Source organism: Tachyglossus aculeatus, chromosome 17 (assembly GCF_015852505.1).
Source record: "Tachyglossus aculeatus isolate mTacAcu1 chromosome 17, mTacAcu1.pri, whole genome shotgun sequence".
NCBI lineage: Eukaryota > Metazoa > Chordata > Mammalia > Monotremata > Tachyglossidae > Tachyglossus > Tachyglossus aculeatus.
The window spans coordinates 11856940-11873538 of NC_052082.1; the positions used below are offsets into that span (position 1 = coordinate 11856940).

At 45.0% G+C, this 16599-nt stretch overlaps 1 protein-coding gene across 1 annotated transcript in view; it reads left to right on the forward strand.

The window, feature by feature from the left end:
* Nucleotides 1–9239, forward strand: part of ANTXR2 (ANTXR cell adhesion molecule 2) — a 168109-nt gene extending 158870 nt beyond the window's left edge. Inside the window, exon 17 of the mRNA XM_038759122.1 lies at nt 8882–9239. Coding sequence (XP_038615050.1) covers nt 8882–8920 — 39 coding nt within the window. The 3' untranslated portion in view covers nt 8921–9239. The remainder of the gene's footprint in view (nt 1–8881) is intronic.
* Nucleotides 9240–16599: the final 7360 nt, after the last annotated feature.

Genomic DNA, 16599 nt, shown 5'->3' on the forward strand with positions numbered 1-16599 from the left:
CACGTGGGACAAACTGATCACCTTGTAACCTCCCCAGCGCTTAGAATAGTGCTTGGTACATAGCAAGCACTTAACAAATACCAACATTATTATTATCCAAGTTAATCAGGTTGGACACAGTCCCTGTCCCACTTGGGGCTCCCATTCTTAAACCCCATGTTACAGATAAGGGAACTGAGACCTAGAGAAGGGAAGTGACTTGTCCAAGGTCACACAACCAACACACGGCAGAGCCAGGGTTAGAAACCAGGTCCTTCTCACTCCCAGGTCTGTGCTTTATCCACTAAGCCACGCTGTGGTGATCCATCCACTCCCAGGGCCAGAGCAGAGCTCCTCTGCTTCTTGTGGCTACTGTCTCTGTTTAACTCTCCCAAGCACTTAGTGCAGAGCCCTTCATACAGTGAGTGCTCAGTAAGTACCCCTGATTGATCGATTCGGCTTTAAATGGCACAAGGAACCCCAGGAACCTTGTGAGCAGAAGGACTGGTGACTTTGAGGTGGCAACGCTGCCCAACTGGTGAAGCAAATGTCTCCTCCTCCCTCTAGATTGTAAGCTCATTTTGGTCAGGGAACATGATGATGATAATATTATGGTATTTGTTCAGCGCTTACTGTGTGCAAAGCACTGTTCCAAGCACTGGGGGGGGCTACAAGGTGAGCAAATTGTCCCACGTGGGGCTCACAGTCTTAATCCCATTTTATAGATGAGATAACTGGGGCCCAGAGAAGTTAAGTGGCTTGCCCAAGGTCCCACAGCTGACAAGTGGCAGAGCCGAGATTTGAACCCATGACCTCTGATTCCACCCTTTCCACTGAGCCACGCTGTTTCTCCACATCTCTCCCAGTGCTGTTGTACTGTTACCCTCCCAAGCGCTCTGCACATAGCGAGTGCTCAATAAATGCCAGTGATAAAAGCAGGAGCAATAACGCTAGCATTAAACCATCCCTCTTCTCAGAGGAGTGGTAGTAATGTTTATTACTCTCACAAGCACTTAGTACAGTGCTCTGCACACAATAAGTACTCAGTAAATACCATTGATTGACTGATTGATTGATTGTAGCAGTACAGAGAATAGGTACTTGGCAAGAACAGAATAAGTCACTGGAAGTGGTGGCTTAAGTTTAAGCAGAGCCTTTTTCTCTCCAAGCGAGATGACTTTCACCCCAAAGTGTAGTTCTGTCTATATTTTACCCTCAGGCTCAAGTTAATCCCTGACAGGAGAGATTTCCTGCCCCTCTTTATGTCAGCCTGGGTGGGCGTTTGATTCTGCTTGTATGTGGACCCGCTCTTAAACTTCAAACGTTCTTTACAATTGCATAGATCATGGGATTTTACTAACCTCTTTCGCAAGCCAGCGTATGTATAAATCAGCTATCTGGATTTAAAAAAAATATCTAAACTAAACGGCAGTTCTATGCTTTAGCTTGTCAACGAGTATTTACAGGATGTCTGTAGTATTATAACAGCCATTGCAGTGAAATATATCCCGGAAAAGGCCTGGAAGAAAAACCTGGGACTGGGAAGGTTCGGGGAATGCTAATGTCGCTCAACACAGTGCACCCATACCAGTGAACACAGGACCTATCCTTTTTTTAAAAATGGCATGTCTCAGGCACTGTACTAAGCACTGGGGTAGATAATATCATCAATCATATTTATTGAGCGCTTACTGTGTGCAGAGCACTGTACTAAGTGCTTGGGAAGTACAAGTTGGCAACAAGGGATAATCAGATAATCAGATAAGGGATAATCAGGTTGGGCACAGTCCCTGTCCCACATAGAGCTCACAATCTTCGTCCCCATTTTAAGGTAACTGAGGCACAGAGCAGTTAGGTGACTTGCCCAAGGTCACACAGCAGACAACTGGCAGGGCTGGGATTAGAATCCAGGTCCCCTGACTCTTAGGCCCGTGCTCTTTCTTCAAGGCCATGCTGCTTCTCGTATCCTAAATGTCTCCTTTCCCACTGCCAAGGAGTTGAGATTCCTGCTCAATGAGGAAAATCCAGGGTTCTTTGATCTCCCATGGGAAATTTGGGAAATCAATTCATAACTCATTTTTAAATTAATGTAGCCTTAAGACACTAATTTAGTTCAATTTTATACTGACTACATGTTGGTATTGTTAAGGTTTATGACCCAATGATTTACAAGGCAAGATACATCTGAATTCAAATTGGTTGTATTGATTGACTAATTGAGTTTGAGGTTGTGAGTGTAGCATAAAACATGACTCTGGAAATGGTATTAATAAGCCCCTGTGTTCTATTCATTATTAAGGCTTGCTCTTAGGTCAGAAATCAATTTACTCAAAGCAAATCAGTGAAGTCCAAAGCAGAATAGAAAATATTTAGTGATTTTCGTTTTCATTTTGGCCGAAATAGATTTTATCATATAATTCCCTAATTAGATGTTCCTAAAGGGGGAGGCATTAGAACTGAGATGACACATGATTCGTTTTGAGAGTATCATCTGAATTGTGTCATAAACCTTTTAAAAACATATAAATTTCTAGCATTTTGCCCTCTCTTCCTCATGCTAAGTGAAGCTCAGTTTCTCCAAAATGGCAAGACAACTCATCGGTGTCCTTTGAGCCCCAGTGTCACCCGGCTACATTAAGAAATAGCAGCATCCATCGTCCCTGGGAATCATCTTTAAATCGATCAGTTCCTCAGTGACATTTATTGAGTCCCTAATGAGTGCGTGGGAGAGTCCAACAGAAGCCAAGTTTACGTTCCCTTTACAAAAATTATCCACAGATGGTGAGAACGAAAGGAAGAACAAGGATAACATTTTGGCTGCACCAGTACAGTGTTCTGTACATAGTAAGCGCTCAATAAATACTCTTGATTGATTGATAAGCGGTAATGCAGATCTGATGGGATGAAGAAGCAGAAAGGTCATTGACTATATAATTGAATAGCCGTATAAGTGTTGAGGATGCCTGGGAATGCATTCTAAGTGCTAATTGTGGATTTAATTAATTGGGGAATTAATTAAGGAATGCGCCCCACAAATGGTGGAATTTTAGGATGGTTTTTTTCTTTGGGGAAATTTTCTCTGCACTGGGCAGAATCACACCTCCAGAAAAGTCACTAAAAATGGCCCTGTTCAACTGTAGGCATCTTCTTAAACAGAATTTTAAATACGCTTTCGAGATAACAGTGGAAGAATCCCAATATTTTTAGTTTACACGACTTAATCTCCCATGGAAAAGAAATACATTTTTCAAAAAAGAAATCAGATAGATCTCGAATGCATTATTTATATGTTACCGTTACGTTTTTGGTTGTATTAATACCCTCTATATTAATGCGGATTTTAAAATGGAATGAAAGCAGGGCTGGAAGAATTTTTTAATTGTCTTCCCTTTTTAAAAGCATAAACAAATTGCGGCTTTGGCGGTGGCAGTATTCTTTCTGCTGCTGGTACTCTAGCTGTCAGACTTTAATACTATCGCAAGTAAAAGTGATCAATAGTTCCCGACGCGACTACTAAAACTCCTAACTAGATCAGGAAAAAAAATCCACTTGGAATCCAGCTAGTTGTCTGTTCCAAATAAAAAAAAAAAAGATTAAATTCCATTTTTAGGTGGAAGTTAAGATGTTCCTGCCTTTAAGAGATTGAAGGCAGAAATAATCAGTCAGTTGACTACTCCAAACCTGTTCACACTTTAAACAGCTTCTGAAGAGTAATTTTTTTTTTTTTTTTTTTTGTGGAGAAGCTTTCTAACATTCCAAGGAAGTTGCTGATTTGACCTGATTCCGTGTTCCGTCCAACCACAACTTTGAGCTGCTGCACGTAGAATTTCTTGAGCCGCTTTGGTCTCTGAATTACAGGTTTTTTTTGCCATACCCTATTTTAGACCACGCTTTCAAGCAGTGCTGCTTTCTGACCCTTCTTTCCTCTCCCCCTCGTCCCCCTCTCCATCCCCCGTCTTACCTCCTTCCCTTCCCCACAGCACCTGTATATATGTATATATGGTTGTACATATTTATTTATCTATTCATTTATTTATTTATTTATTTTACTTGTACATTTCTATCCTATTTATTTTATTTTGTTGGTATGTTTGGTTCTGTTCTCTGTCTCCCCCTTTTAGACTGTGAGCCCACTGTTGGGTAGGGACTGTCTCTATGTGTTGCCAATTTGTACTTCCCAAGCACTTAGTACAGTGCTCTGCACATAGTAAGCGCTCAATAAATACGATTGATTGATTGATTGACCGCAAGCTGACTGAAGTCCGTGATCTGGCAGGATTTACGTTGAAATTCAGAGTTTCGGATCCGTGTATCCAAACCGTCCTGCACCCCACCCAACCATCCTGGCAATCCTGCCCGTGGCTGGAAGGTGAAATCCAGGGAGAACTTCCCAGGAAAGGGGGTCTGGGTTGCCGGCCTAGATGATAATATGCCTCCACGGGGCTGGACCATTCCTGGATCTATCAATCCGTGGTATTTATTGAGCACTTACTATGTATAGAGAAGCAGCGTGGCTCAGTGGAAAAGAGCCCGGGCTTTGGAGTCAGAGGTCATGGGTTCAAATCTCGGCTCCGCCAATTGTCAGCTGTGTGACTTTGGGCAAGTCACTTCACTTCTCTGGGCCTCAGTTCCCTCATCTGTAAAATGGGGATTAAGACTGTGAGCCCCCCGTGGGACAACCTGATCACCTTGTAACCTCCCCAGCGCTTAGAACAGTGCCTTGCACATAGTAAGTGCTTAATAAATGCTATCATTATAGAGCACTGTACTAGGAGGTTTAGAGAGTACAATAAAGTAGAATTGGTAGACACGATCCCCGCTCACAAGGAAGTTGGCTTTTCTTTATCTTCTCGAATCCATCCTCTTAGCAGTAAGATGTTAAATGGTGGAGTGTCTTGATCTCGTTGACTCCAGCAACCTTGGCCAGTAGAAAGTTCTGGAAGTAAAACTTGGGTTTGCCCTTTCAGCATTAACTCAGTGGAAAGAGCCCCGGCTTGGGAGTCAGAGGTCATGGATTCTAATCCAGGCTCCAGCACTCGTCGGCTGTGTGACTTTGGGCAAGTCATTTAACTTCTCTGGGCCTCAGTTACCTCATCTGTAAAATGGGGATTAAGACTGTGAACCCCATGTGGGACAACCTGATTACCTTGTATTCCCCCCCAGTGCTTAGAACAGTGCTTGGCACATAGTAAGCGCTTAACAAATGCCATCATTATTATTATTTAATCCCTTTAGGTATTAACAACCTCTTCTCACCTCCTCGATGATGATAATGGTATTTAATAATGATAATAATGATGGCATTTATTAAGTGTTTACTATGTGCAAAGCACTGTTCTAAGCGCTGGGGAGGTTACAAGATGATCAGGTTGTCCCACATGGGGCTCACAATCTTAATCCCCATTTTACAGATGAGATAACTGAGGCACAGAGAAGTGAAGTGACTTGCCCAAGTCACACAGCTGACAATTGGTGGAGCCGGGATTTGAACCCATGACCTATGACTCCAAAGCCCGTGCTCTTTCCACTGAGCCACGGTGCTTCTCTAAGCGCTTACTGTATGCCGAGAACTGTTCTAAGCACTGGGGTATATACACGGTAATGAGGTTGGGGCTCACAGTCTTAATCCCCATTTTACAGATGAGGTAACTGAGGCACAGAGAAGTTAAGTGACTTGCCCGAAGTCACACAGCTGGGAGTTGAGATTAGAACCCTCGACCTTTGACTCCCAAAACTGTGCTCTTTCCACTAAACCACACTGCCTCTCCATATCTTTATACCCTATTATTTCCACCTCCCCCCTAAACTGTAAGCTTGTTGTGGGTAGGGAATGTGTCTGTTTATTGTTATATTGTACTCTCCCAAGCACATGCTGTGAACACACTAGGCACTCAATAAATAAAATTGACCGACTGATTCCTATCGGTAATTTATTACAATAGAATAAATGAATTAATACATAAATACATAAATATGATTCCTATCAGTAATTTATTACAATAGAATAAATAAATAAATACATAAATAAATTAAATTATTAAATAAATATTAAATATTTATTAAATAAATCATTTAATTTCTATTATTGTAAGTGCCTCAAGGGAGGGAATCATGTATTCTAGTTCCGTCGTACTCTCCTGAGGGGTATGTAGAGTACTCCACACACAGTAGGAGATCAATTATTACTATGTGCCAAGCACTGTTCTAAGCAGTGATTGTTATTGATTATTCAATTGATTATTATTGATTATTATTGATTGTTCTTTCCACCTCCCACTTTAGAAGGGTGCCATCCTCCTCTCCCCCTCCTCCCCCCATCCCCCCCTGCCTTACCTCCTTCCCCTCCCCACAGCACCTGTATATATGTATATATGTTTGTACAAATTTATTACTCTATTTATTTTACTTGTACATATTTATTCTGTTTATTTTATTTGTTTTATATGTTTTGTTTTGTTGTCTGTCTCCCCCTTCTAGACTGTGAGCCCGCTGTTGGGTAGGGACCGTCTCTAGATGTTGCAAACTTGAACTTCCCAAGTGCTTAGTATGGTGCTCTGCGCACAGTAAGCGCTCAATAAATACGATTGAGTGAATGAATCCTAAAATCACATCTCCAAGATACCGTCCCTTAGCCCTCATTCTTCTGCTCATTCTCCCTCTGCGTCATGTATCAATCAGTCAATCAGTTGTATTCATTGAGCACCTACACACTGTACTAAGCACTTGGGAAAGTACAGTGTGACGGAGTTGGAAGACATGTTCCTCCCAACAAGATTGGCAATACAGGATGTGCAGTCAATCACTTGTACACTTAGATCTGTATCCTTTAATCACTCGCCTTTCAGTCCCCGACGCTTTTGTAATACCCTCATCCCGTGCCAAGGGGAAGCAGCGCGGCTCAGTGGAAGGAGCCCGGGCTTTGGAGTCAGAGGTCAGATGTTCAAATCCTGGCTCCGCCAACTGTCAGCTGTGTGACTTTGGGCAAGTCACTTCACTTCTCTGCGCCTCAGTTACCTCATCTGTAAAATGGGGATTAAGACTGTGAGCCCCCCATGGGACAACCTGAGCACCTTGTAACCTTCCCAGCTCTTAGAACAGTGCTTTGCATATGGTAAGCGCTTAATAAATGCCAGTATTATTATTATTATTGTTATTATTATTATTTCCCCTGTTTATATTTTATTTCAATGTCTGTCTTCCCCTGTAGACTGTAAGATCCTTGTGGGCAGGGACTGTGTCTTCAAACTTTATTGTAGTGTGTGCTCTCCAAAGCCTCATCGAAGACCCATCTCCACCAAGAGGCCTTTCCTGACTAGTCTCTCATTTCCTCTTCATCATCATCAATCGTATTTATTGAGCGCTTACTGTGTGCAGAGCACTGTACTAAGCGCTTGGGAAGTACAAGTTGGCAACATGTACTCTTCTCCAACTCCCTTCTGCATCCTCCTTGCACTTGGATCTACACACTTCCCTCCGCCCCACTGCACCCTTGTACATAGCCATAATTTATTTATGTATATTAATGCCTGTCTGTCCCTCTAAAATGTAAACGAGTGGTGGGCAGGGAATGTGTCTACCAACTCTGTGATACTGTACTCTCCCAAACGCTTATTCAGGGCTCTGCACACAGTAAGCGCTCAATAAATGCCCACTGATTGATTGAGAAGGCAGGAACCCTGAGCATTTGCTCACATTTCATTCAGTCATATTTATTAAGCGCTTACTATGTGCAGAGCACTGTACTAAGCGCTTAATCATGATTAGCACATCATCATGCCACCCTTTCTCGATAGAGTCTTCGAGGTCGAGGAGTGGGTCATTCAAATGTATTTCCCAAAAGTGTGGTCTGGCTGTCTAATGGACCCCTCACTGCCTCTGCCCCACTGGTGGATGTTTCTGCCATTCAGAAAGGTGTGCCAGCTTCCCTCCTCCTCCCCCGGGTTCTCGTACTGCTAAAGAAGAACTCGTCTGTGTCAACCGTGCGGTAAATTGCTCATTCTGAAAATCTGAAAATACTTTTATGTCGGGGTGGTGAATTTTTGTGGGTGTCAGTATTTGAAGGGGAAAGAAGAATACTTTGAGTCCCTGATGATTTAGGGAAAGACAGACCTATTATTCACTGTGTCTGGTTCTCGTCTCTCTTGCCACTGACCGCTGGCTAATTCCTGAAACTCTCTCTTGCTTCACATCCCGTGGGCCATTGCTCTCCCCATCTTCAAGGCCCTTCAGAAATCACATCACTTCCAGGAGACCTTCCCCGATTAATCTCTCGTCTCCCCCCAACCCCCGCCAACTTCTCCACCTACTGCTACTTCGGTATTTTGTGTTACTTAGGCACTTGGGTACTCCTATCTCCACCAGCCCCAGATAGCACTTACACACATATCTTTATTCTCTATTGCTCTCCCTAGATATAGTTTATTTTAGTATCTGTCTTCCCTGCTAGATTGTAAGCTCCTCTAGGGCAGGAATTGTGTCTACCAATCGTATTGTACTCTCCTAGGCACTTAGTTCATTGCTCCGCACAGAGTAAATGCTCAGTAAATACTATGAATTGAGTGATTGACTAACTTAATAATTGTAGTATGTGTTAAGTACTTACTAAGTGCCGGGCACTGTACTAAGCACTGGGATGGATATAAGCAAATCAGGTTGGACCCAAGCCCTGTCTCACCTAGGGCTCACAGTCTTCAATTGCTTTTCACTGAGGAAGAGCGGCGTGTCACTGGAGCATCCTTTCTTCCAGGAAAAAGAAGTAAATTTTAATTCCCAGCCTAATCGCAGAAGCAACAACTTTGGACAACAGCTTCGTCCCAAAGAAGAGAGAAGCCAAAGGTGGTCCTAGGTCTCCGCTGTTTCATTGCACTCTAATTCCTGTTTTCTCTCTGTTTCTCCCCTCCAGGGCCGATGCATCAACTTCTCCCGAGTGTCATCTCAGTGAATGAGAAACAGGGGGACCGGGAAGGTACGAAGAGGGGAGAACAGCCTCACCGCCAATTTGACCCCATATACGGACCGTTGAGCCCTTCCCTGAATTCCTCAGGACCTGGATCTGTCTGCCTTTGCCCAGAGAGTTCTTGCCCGCCATCTTCTCCTTCTCAGATGCCGCCAGCCAACTCTGCCTGCACCAAACTGCCTCCTCACTTGTCCCGTCCTCTCCTGAGGAACCCCGAACACGGTGATGGTGGCGATGGGCGATTTTTGGCAACGGACCCGTAGGGCAGTGGTTGTGACAGAAACTCCGCTCCACGTGCTTAGGAGAGAAAGGAGAGAAACCCGCACGCTCGCACACATCCCTGCACCAATACACAAGAAGATGACATCCACCCAGGAGGCACAGATAATTCTAGCTTCGTTGGCCTTACTGGAGAAGCAAAGCCGTTCAGATGAACACAAGACACTTATTATGTCCACGGAGGGATTGCGAGCCGCCGGCAGAGTTTAGGAAGCTCCCGGGAGGCTAAGCAAATGGCAGAGTTCTGCGCCCCGTTGCCGTGTCACATCGCAAAGTCCTTCCGAGGCCCCCATCGCCGTGTGTCTTTCGGGGACCGTCAGCCCCATGGGTCTTGTCAGACTAACACGGAGAGTGCACACGCCTGACCAGATGCAGACGGGAGATCCCCCCCGGGTCTCTGCAGCCAGCAAGACGAGGCCCTGCGGCGTCCAGAGACACCTTTCTTTCGCCGGGCATTCGGGACCAGGAGAAAATGAATGGAGCGTGATTCTGCAGGATGACAGCAGGCACCAGAGACCTGGAGTGGGGTTGGAGAGGTGGTCTCACACAAGCACACCCACCCGCCCACCCCCTCCAGGACCTGGACACCAAGTCCATTGGCATCTGCCCTCTTCCGCGTCCGAAGTTCGGTAGCGCATTAAGGAAGGGCTCTAGCAGAGGACGGCTTGGGCAGGGTGGTTGGGTTTTTAGATGAAATCGGCAGCCATCACAGAGCTGTAACTCAGGGTCCTCTCCTCATCCCCTCTCCCCCGAACCCCCCTCTCCGCCAATTCTCCAAGGGCTCTTCAGCATCACAAGTCAGCAACTCTCTTTGCATGAGAATTTCAAAGTTTAATTAATATAATTAAAGGCAACAGCAGGCAGCAGCCTGTGAAGATTTTGCTCATCTTTTTTATGCCTTTTGACATTGAATGACCTATTACTGTATATGCACCGCTCGGATCTGTGCGGAGCCAGGATGGTGGTTTGGAGTCATCGGAGAGAGAGGGAGAGAGAGCCCCACTTTCATCCCTGACCAGATTCCATTTTCCAGAGGCTGGCCGTCACCGGCCTCGACGATGTAGCTATTATCATTTTTCAGAAAAACCAGCGCCGTGTCACGTCGACGATGCCAGATTATGTTAGCGTGAACGGGGGCGGGAGGAGGTAGCAGCTGAAGAAAAAGGCTCCAACGATCCAGTCACTTTCGATACTGAACCTCAGAGGCGAAATGGATATTCGAGTGGAAACCTGACAACGCGCGCCGGCTTTGACGGGAACCGGTCCAGACAATGACCAGCGGCCGGGTCAGTGGGATGTCTGTCTGCGAGCGGGGAGGCTTGTCAAGTGACACGAAAAATAAGTCCGGCGACCATCACGTTGGAGGGCGAACCGGCGATGCTTCTGTTGAGCGGGCATGGCCGTCTGCGGGATGGAGGGGAGCCGTGAACAGCCCCCTGGGTGAAACACCGTCCTCGGTGCTCTTCGTGGAAACTGCAAGGGACGAAATTGCTCTCTTGGTTGGTATCTGGGTTCTGGGCACTGCCCGAAGAAGCTGGACGTGCTGTATATTTATCTAAAGATAGGTACATATACACACGCACACACATATGTACACATATATTCAGTCGCTTGCGTCCTTTGTTCAAGTTGCTTATGTCAACGGCAACACCCAAAGCCACGAGTGCATGCGTTTTATCAATAAAAGACTTTGCCATGCTTCTGTGCATGCTTCTTTCAGTCCATTGGAGCGAGTCTGGCTCGGAGTCAACATCCCACGAGAGTTACAAAGGGCGGATAGGATTTGGCCCAACGTCCACGCTCCCAGGGCTGAACTCCAGGGTCAGAGACGGCACTGCCAACTCCATTGGCAGCTGCCAAAGCGAGGCGGCTAGGGCCGATTGTCTTTTTCCAGAATCCCCCCCCTCCATCTCCAGTCGCGGGCACCGAGGCCATTCCGGTCCCCGGAGAGCTCGCACGGTGGCCGCGGGCTCTCGCGATTCCCCAACCCTGCCCAGTTTGGCGCGGCGGGCAGGTCGACTGTGGCAGTGGCTTGGCGAACAGGGTTCTCCAAATGCTGAAAACCTTTTCATGGACCACAGTGCAAATAGATTCCCAGCTCTGCAAGCTCGGGCCCTTTTGGGGGAAGGAGGTTGCCCCAGACTAAAAGAGCACTCGATTCATGAAGGAGGAATCACCAACGGAGTCTGGCGAAGACTTAACGCTCAGGCTTCTGACCAATTTCAAGCACTGGGCTCCTCTTGGTTTCCATCGAAAGGGCCATGTTGATTTTGTTCAGAGCTTGAGTTGCTTTTCCGCAGATTCGACCAAAGGAACAAACCCCAAATGAGCACCTCCTTGGGACGTTAAAGAGAACGGTATCCCCGGGCCCTGTTTTAGCCGGGTCGTAAAACTCCCGATCTCCTCTCCGTAGGGATCTGGGACGGGAAGTCTGCGCTATTTGCCGGACAGGGTGTCAATCCCAAACCACTTTCACCGCTTTCATCAATAAGCCCAGTGCCATTAGCCATTTGTTTTGCAGAAGGTTGCAAAAATCAATTAAGTGGGAAATGACTCCTAACTTATGTGTCTACTCTGCCTAGAAAGGAAGTTTTGAAGGCATCGCTATATATTTCATAACAATGTCTGTTCTTTATGAATTTAATCTATAAATATTTATCTATCTGAAAACTTTGATACTTGGAATGTTTTCCTAAAGCATTTGGTGCTCAGGGAAAAACATTTGGTGCTACGAGTTGCAGCACGGATGCCTTCTCCAAAGTTTATTCTATTTAAAAAGTTATCGTTTCTCTCCAATGCTGTGCGGGCTAAAAATGGAGAACTTCCACTCAACAGAGAGCAGCATCTGTCACCCATGGATATTTCCTGTTTTGGCAAAACAGATAATGAGAATTCAAGCCTCCTGATTTGACGACGATGCCAAACGAAAATTACTTGTTTTGATTCCCCACTGTACGTTTTGTTTAAAAGTCATCTTAAGATAATAAATTATTCAATAAAGTTTTTATGCGCCACGTGTTGAGGTGGTCATCCCCATGTATCTCTGGGAGGTTTGGAAACCTTTTAGCCGCCCTTCCTCCTTCCCGCAGGCATCTGAAGGTGTCTTATTCCTCGACGCGGAGCCCACGTCATTGATGGAGTCAGAAGGGTTAAGTCACCAGGTGTCTTGGACGTCAGGATTACGGGAGTTGCTCCCTTATCTGTGGGAGCCAGAGTGTTCAAAGTTGGAAAAGCCACAGCACAACCAGTTCACAGAATATGAATATGAGCTTGGCATATAGTAAGTGCTTAACAAAAGCAGCATGGCCCAGTGGAAAGAGCCCGGGCTTTGGAGTCAGAGGTCGTGGGTTCAAATCCAGGCTCCGCCAATCGTCAGCTGTGTGACTTTGGGCAAGTCACTTCTCTGTGCCTCAGTTACCTCATCTGTAAAATTGGGATTAAGACTGTGAGCCCCACGTGGGACAACCTGATCAACTTGTATCTTCCCCAGTGCTTAGAACAGTGCTTGGCACATAGTAAGTGCTTAACTAATACCAAAATTATTATTATCATCAATTGTATTTATTGAGCGCTTACTGTGTGCAGAGCACTGTACTAAGCGCTTGGGAAGTACAAGTTGGCAACATATAGAGACAGTCCCTACCCAGCAGTGGGCTATGAAATATATATACATATATTCATTCAGTCATTCATTCAATCGTATTTATTGAGCACTTACGGTGTGCAGAGCACTGTACTAAGCACTTAGGAAGTCCAAGTTGGCAACATATAGAAACGGTCCCTACCCAACAGCGGGCTCACAGTCTAGAATGGGGAGACAGACAACAAAACAAAACATTAACAAAATAAAATAAATAGAATAGTAAATGCGTACAAGTAAAATAGAGTAATAAATCTGTACAAACAGATACAGGTGCTGTGGGGAGGGGAAGGAGGTAGGGCGGGGGGGTGGGGGGGGAGAGGAAGGAGGAGGCTCAGTCTATATATATATAATCTGGGTTTGAAGCGATTGAGGGTGGCTGGTTTATTAGGACAGGCTCCAAGATTGCCTTTTAGACTGTGAGCCCACTGTCGGGTAGGGACTGTCTCTATATGTTGCCAACTTGTACTTCCCAAGCGCTTAGTACAGTGCTCTGCACACAGTAAGCGCTCAATAAATACAATTGATTGATTAATTGATTGATTGCCTGAAGGTTGGGTGGAGGTGGCGGGGGAGGTCAATGGGAGGCCATTCTCTTCACTCCCATATGTTAGACACAAACTGAACCCGGACTGGACCCTTGATGAGCTGCAAATCTTAGTCCCGCAGGGGGTTGTGGTGCAGGGGACTGCCAGGAAAGATGGCCTGCTGTCTTGGCACTGACCAGTCAATCGCTGGTTGAGGAATACACTGGGCAATGGCAATGGCTAGAGCCATCAATCAATACGATTGATTGATTAGAGCTAGAGGGAGAGACAGAGCAGGGAAGAGGGTGACCTCAGGGAGCTTATGGTAATAATGAGGACGACAGACCAACTGAAATTAATCACACATAGTGGGAATAGGAGAAAGAACCAGGATATAACAAACAGGATGGCAGATATGTCAAAATAAAATGGCTGAATGAAGAAAAGATATCAGATAAATACATGGAGACACATAATCATCGAAGAGGGGGATAAAATATATGCATTCTAAGGTTGGCTGGTGTGTTGATGTGATGAGGGTGCTATGAATTAATCTGGGAAGGCTTCCTGGAGGAGGTGGGGTTTTAGAAGAGCCAAGAAGATTGAGAAGGTCATCTGGGAGGGAGTTCTAAGCCACAAGACCGGCATGAGCACAGAGTTGGAGATGGGAAACTGGCGAGTGATCTACAGCTGGGGAAGAGTGGGTGGGAAGAGCTAATAAATCAAATGGGGAGCATCTGTTCGATGCAGAAGCAGTGTGGGGGGGGAAGCCATTGGAGATTTTTGAGGATTTGAGGTAAACTGGGCAGTCGGCATATAGTGGAGACTGAAGAGGGGAGATGTTGGAAGCAGGGAAGCCTGTGAAGAGGCTGATACAGTCATCTAGTCAGGCCGTGGTAAGACCTGGAACCAGGCTATTAGCTATTTGGGGGAAAAGAAGAGGCTGGATGATTAATACAAAGTGAAATTTTTAGCTTCCGTTTCCCAGATAATCCATGCCATCTGTTCTAAATGTCTTGGGAATCTGCCAAGCAGACTGCAAGCTCGTTATAGGCAGGGAACGTGTCTGCTAATTCTTTAATGTTGAACTCGCCCAAGAGCTTAGTACAGCGGTCTGCATGTAGTAAGTGCTCAGTACCATTGATTGATTGCAGGACATCATGGCTCAGTAGAAAGAGCACGGGACTGGGAGTCAAAGGACCTGGGTTCTAATCCTTATTCTACCAATTTTGCTAGCTATGTGACCTTGGGTAACTTTTCTGAGCTTCCCTTTCCGCAACTATTAAAAATGGGGATTAAATACTTGCTCTCCCTCCTACTTAGACTGAATCCAGGCTGATTAATTTGTATCTACCCCATTGGTTATAACTGTGTTTGACAAATAGTAAATGCTTAACAGATACAATAATAAGATAATAGTGATAGTAAATGATTTACTCATATTGATGTCTTTCTCCCCGTCTAGACTGTAAATTTGTTATGAGCAGGAAACATATCTGCTAATTCTTTTGGATTGTACTTTCCCAAGCACTTAGTACAGTGCTCTGCACATAGTAAGTGCTCAATAAATACCATCGATTATGATTATTATTATTATCAGTATTATTATTATTATAAAATCCAACTCTCCAGTCCATCAGTAGAGCACATTCGATTGGAGCACTTTAAGCTGACAGCACATCTATACAGGTTATGAGATTTGAAGTACGGTTTGATTCATTTTTATCATACCTCGTTTTGTCCCCATTGACTTGCGTGTAGGCAAGGCTAATTGGACCTCTGCGAATGAACTATAGATTGACCAATCCCAGGACAACAGCGATTCCTGGTTATAAGAGTGAATAGAAATGAATTATGGTCGTTCAATGACCAGAGAGAGCCAGGAAATGGAAGCCTGGGCGTTTCTTACAAAGGTAGCATTTGTCTGGCCGAAATCAATCAGTTAATAGCATTTATTGAGCTTGTACTGGTTGTTAGTCACCATACCGAGCACTTGGGAGTATGTGACAATAACAAGACACTTGTTCCCTGCCCTCAAGTACCTTACAATATAATGGGATTTTACATATTATGCCTGGAAATGACTAAAACACAGGGAGTCATATAGGGGCAGAAAGTCTAAGACTGTCTTCTCAGAGCAAGAAGAGATCAATCAATCAATCAATCAATCATATTTATTGAGCCCTTACTGTGTGCAGAGCACTGTACTAAGCGCTTGGAAAGTACAAGTTGGCAACATATAAGAGATCCTCATAGGGCACATTTGGGAAAAGCATGGTAGGGAAGGAAGGGAAGCAGTGTGGCCTAGTGGATAGAGCATGGTCCTGGGAGTCGGAGGATCTGGGTTTTAATCCCAGCTCTGCCACATGTCCGCTGACCTTGGGCAAGTCACTTCACTTCTCTGTGCCTCAGTTCCCTCATCTGGAGATGAAGCACTATGTGGGACATGAGACTGTGGCCAACCCGATTAGTTTGTATCTACCCCAATGCTTAGAGTAGTGCCTGGCACATCGGAAATGCTTCATAAGTACCACAATTATTATTATTATTACTGTTATTATTATCATTATTCTACAGAGGAAGGAACCAGAGTTTAGTAGGGCTTCAGTCAGGAGAAGAATAGTAACTCAGAAATGATTCATCTCCTGCTGTATTTTAACCACGCAGAGCAGCATGGCCTAGTACATAGAGCACAGGCTTGAGAGTCAGAAGGAACTGGCTTCTAACCCTGACCCCGCCACTTGTCTGCTGTGTGACCTTGGACAAGTCACTTGACTTCTCTGTGACTCAGTTACCTCATCTGTAAATTGGGGATTAAAACTGTGAGCCCCATGTGGGATACGGACCGTGTCCAACCCGATTAGCCCGTATCTGTCCCAGCGCTTAGTACAGCACCTGGCACATAAAAATAAGTGCTTAGCAAATACCATTATAGAAAAAAAATGCCAAGATCATCTCCATGGGGGTGGTAGAGTTTATAAGGCTGAGAAAGCACCCCTATGGAATCATCTGTGAGAAGATATCCTGACAGCAGCACATGCTGACATCCCACTTTTTCCCAGTTTTTTAAACTATATATAGTTCCTATATATATATATATAATGGGCTTGTAAATGATTTCTGATGAATAAAACAGAAAGTTTAGAAAATTCAGCTAGTGGATTTTCAGATCACCAAGGAGAGTTACACATTTACATATTTGTAATATTTACATATTA